Here is a 4,802-nt window from a genome sequence, read left to right on the forward strand (position 1 = left end):
AATTGTCACCCGAAAACGATTCCTACCTTACGTTAAAATACATACATCAGTAAACCGAAAACCCCTTACCTTCTTGGTAGATTCTGGAGCGTCAATATGTGTTCTAAGTAAAAAACAAATTAATGACTTTACACAATTACAAAATAGTTCTATTAGAGTCAAGGGTATAGATACCCAGAAAGAAACCTTAAAGAGTATAGGATGCTTAAACGTACTTTTAACGTTTAACGAGAAATTGGAAATAGCACACACCTTCCACATATTTGACAACATAGATTTACCCTACGACGGCATCATAGGTAACGACTTATTTATGCAACACAAGTGCCGCATTAATTACCAATTAAATTCCCTTGAAATAAACAATCATAACATAAAATTATCCTTCGACGAACCGTCGTATACACTCGAACCTCGGACAGAGACGGTGATAGAGTGTTCAGTGAAAAACCCCGAATTACAAGAAGGGATTATACTCGATCAACATATATCTAAGTCCCTTCTTGTATCAAACTGTGTTGCTCGAGTAAAAAACAACAACAGAATTAACATAACAATACTAAATATGTCAGATGAAAAAATTAATTTAAAGGCCAACTTAATGCTTACCCTATTACCGATCAACCTTACCGAAATTGAAAGGATACCAGACTACCCGCCTTCCAATAGCCTCCAAAGATCCCAACAGCTATCCAAACTCTTACGGACATCCCACTTAAACGCAGAAGAACTGTATCACCTGAATGAAGTTTGCCAGCAATATTCTGATATTTTCTACCTACCTGGTGACCATTTGAGCTATACAGATGTAACACAACATGAAATAAAAACAAATACCTCCCAACCAATAAATGTCAAGTCATACCGTTTTCCTGAAATACACAAAGAAGAAGTTAAGAATCAGATAGATAAAATGCTGGAACAACAAATTATCACACCATCGAAATCCCCATGGTCATCCCCTATTTGGGTGGTACCCAAGAAAGAAGATTCCACAGGGAAAAAACGATGGAGAATCGTAATCGACTACCGAAAGTTAAACGATATCACTATTGGAGAAAATTACCCTATTCCTCAAATTAACGAAATTTTGGACCAATTAGGCCAAAGCAAATACTTTACAACTCTAGACCTTGCTTCCGGTTTTCATCAGATTCAGATGTCTCCAATTGATGCACCAAAAACTGCCTTTAGCGTACCGCAAGGGCATTTTCAATTTAATAGGATGCCCTTTGGGTTAAAGAATGCACCCGCCACTTTTCAAAGAACTATGAATACTGTATTGTCTGGACTACAAGGGATACACTGTTTTGTGTATCTTGATGATATTGTAATCTATTCATATGATCTTCCGTCTCACATTGAAAAGTTAAACCTAGTTTTTAATAAACTTCGAAATTTCCGTTTAAAACTCCAGCCCGATAAGTGTGAATTTTTAAGGAAGGAAGTCGCATATTTGGGTCATGTTATCAGTGGCGAAGGAGTTAAACCTAACCCAGAGAAAATTAAAGCTGTAACGCAATTTCCTGTGCCAACGTGTGCAAAAGATATAAAATCATTCCTAGGCTTAGCGTCATATTACCGAAGGTTCATACCTGAGTTTTCAAAGCATGCAAAATCATTGACAAACCTCTTAAAGAAAGATGTCCCATTTATTTGGACTAACACACAACAACTGTCATTCGAATTATTAAAAGAAAAATTAGTAACAGCACCAGTTCTCATATACCCTGACTTCACAAAACCATTTGTTCTAACGTGTGATGCGTCGAACTACGCTATCTCAGCTATTCTCTCGCAAGGCGCAGTTGGTAAGGATCAACCTATAGCCTTTGCCTCCAGAACACTCAATAAAGCCGAATGCAATTATAGTGTTACCGAAAAGGAGTGCCTAGCTATTGTTTACGGAACTAAAACATTCCGACCCTACCTTTTTGGACGACAGTTCACCATAATTACCGACCACAAACCTTTAAATTGGCTTTTCAACTGTAAAGATCCCGGATCACGATTGGTCCGTTGGCGCTTGAAGCTGGAAGAATATAATTACGAAATCCAGTACAGAAAAGGCAAAACTAACACCAATGCAGACGCGCTCTCTCGATACCCATTAAATCCATTGCAAAGACAAGTAGACGATAATCATTCAGAAAATGGGCTACCTGACGATCATCCAGAATCGGCTCTTAGAAGCAATACTTCTGATCCCGCAAGAACTGAAGAAAAAGTTCCCCCTCAGTGCTCATCACAACCTGATATTGGAAACTATGACCTACCTGACCTGCAACTACCAGACGACTTTATTTTACCAGAAGACTTAGACCTCCCTGATGATTTTGATATTCCTAGTCCACCATCCTCCGAATCCTGTAATGATGACGATACTTACTCCAAATGCTTGAAATCTATAAATAATAAAACAATGGCATTTGACACCAGTATCAGAGAACATAACGAAAACATTCTAAAAACAAATTCGAAGCACATCGTAATACCTACCTCTATTGACCTAGATGAGTCAAATCGGTACATATCTGAAATAATTGGCAACATCCCTGATTCTAAAGAATTCTTAGCATTAGAAAGAACTTTATATTCATTCATAACAATTGATAAGAACGATGTTAAATATTACTTCCTATTTATCAAAGTTTATCATTATGACAATACAACTTATGACGACGTTTTCAAAAGCCTTAAAAACCTAAAGTCACAATTCTTAATATCAAAAATAAACGAATTCAGTATTACTGATTTTAGTAATCCTTTCGACTGTCACGCCTTCTTTAAAATATATAATATCATATCATATCTGTTTCATAATACAAATATTAGTGTACACATTTACAAGAACACCATAATGTACCCCTCTATGAGCGATATTACCAAAATTCTAAGGGAAAATCATGACATCCCTATTTCTGGCCACTTGGGTTCCAATAGGATGTTAAAGAGAATTCAAGAAAGGTACTATTGGCGGAATATGCGAACTGATGTTGAGAATTATGTCCGTAGCTGCGTATACTGCCAAGCTAATAAAGCACTGCGTCAGACGAACCGCGCTCCAATGCAAATAACTTCCACGTCTACCCAGCCGTTTGAGCGTGTCGCTTTAGACATAGTAGGCCCACTTCCTGAAGCTGGTAATATTAAATTGAAGTTCATCCTAACACTACAGGATGACCTCACAAAATACTCAGCTGCTTATCCAATATCTCAGGCCACAGCAGAAGAAACATCTGAATGTCTAATCCATTTCATCAGTCAGTTTGGTATTCCTAAAACTATTTTAACCGACCAGGGTACCAATTTTACAGCTGAACTGTTTAAACAAACTTGCAGCTTCCTAAAGATTAAACAGCTGTGGTCAACCCCTTACCATCCACAAACTCAAGGAGCACTAGAAAGGAGTCACTCGACTCTAAAAGAGTACTTAAAGTCATTTGTCGATGAAAATCAGGGCAATTGGCCTCGCTATGTGTACACGGCTATGCTTACTTATAATACTACCGTTCATTCTACTACCAACTTCACACCATATGAACTAGTCTTCGGTCACAAAGCCATTATACCATCTTCCATTTACGACTCTTCTTTGGAATCCACATATAACAGTTACGTTAGAGTCTTACAACAACGCTTACGCCTCTCTAGAGAAAAAGCTATAGAGAATATACTGAAGTCCAAAACTACATCTAAAACATATTATGATAAACACACAAAGATAATGAAGTATAAAGCAGGTGATATGGTATACGTCAAAAATCATTTACGGCTCCGCAAAGCTTTATCACCCATCTGGAAGGGACCCTATAAAGTCATTCGAATCAATGGCAATAACACACTTACCATACTGATGAACAGAAGACATGTAAAATACCATTATGACGAGATTAAACATGCTTAAAACGTAATTCTTAAGATATTATATACTATCGTTCCAGAATCATCGCGACCAGTTTCTCCGTTGCAACAACTGATGTCGTAGAACCTATTAAAGAAAGTGCAGGAATTCATTTTGACCCTTTGGGAATATTACGAGTCTCTAATAATTACCTTCACGTCCTAGTACCCATAGATATTGGGTATATCAAACCCCATATACAAAACATAAGGACTGCTTTAGGTGGTGCTAGAACTCTTTGTCAGCAACATGACCTGAACGTTTCCAAATGTCACAATTTTCTGCAACCCTTAACCTCCCGTCTCGAGGGTATCTTAAGGGATTATGACTCAATATCACACCTGATACCCGAGCGAAATAAGAGATCAGCATGGTTTCCCGGCTTTGGTACATTGTTTAAGCATTTGATTGGCACCATGGATGAAAACGACTCGTTTCGGTATAATGCTGCAATCCAACATTTAGAAAGTAACGATAAAAAATTGTCATCCCTAATTAAGGATAATATTTTAATGACAAACACAGCCTTGAGAAATTATAACGATACACTAAAATTGATTAGTATTAATGAAGCTCGAATGGGTAACGCAATCGAAAACCTTTCAACTGTATTAAATAATATAAGTAATTTACCAAAGGAATTGTATGTAGAGTCTAAAATGAATGAAATTTATAACGAATTGTCTTCTAGTTTACTAACATTATCATTTAAGTTAGACGACATTGTTAACGCGATTATGTTTACTAAAAGCCATTCTATACACCCCTCCATACTAACCCCAAAACAACTCTATGATGAATTAACACATAGCATTAAGGATTTAAATAAGGATAATGAATTGCCTATTAGTTTAAGTTTAGATAATATCCACTCGTTGAGCGATGTGAGCCAACTTTC

At 36.9% G+C, this 4,802-nt stretch overlaps 1 protein-coding gene across 1 annotated transcript; it reads left to right on the top strand.

Annotated features, from left to right (window-relative positions):
* The first annotated feature begins 450 nt into the window (after nucleotides 1–450).
* On the top strand, nucleotides 451–3,907 carry LOC134201641 (uncharacterized). The gene has a single exon (XM_062676881.1). It carries the CDS (start codon nucleotides 566–568, stop codon nucleotides 3,905–3,907), a length of 3,342 nt encoding a protein of 1,113 aa, XP_062532865.1. The 5' UTR covers nucleotides 451–565.
* The last annotated feature ends 895 nt before the right edge of the window (nucleotides 3,908–4,802 follow it).

The sequence above is a fragment of the Bombyx mori genome, chromosome W (genome assembly GCF_030269925.1).
Source record: "Bombyx mori chromosome W, ASM3026992v2".
Taxonomy (NCBI): domain Eukaryota; kingdom Metazoa; phylum Arthropoda; class Insecta; order Lepidoptera; family Bombycidae; genus Bombyx; species Bombyx mori.

What these genes read in the sequence shown, in the direction of transcription:
- LOC134201641 (XM_062676881.1), top strand. Translation starts at nt 566, where the DNA reads ATGTCAGATGAAAAAATTAATTTAAAGGCCAACTTAATGCTTACCCTA.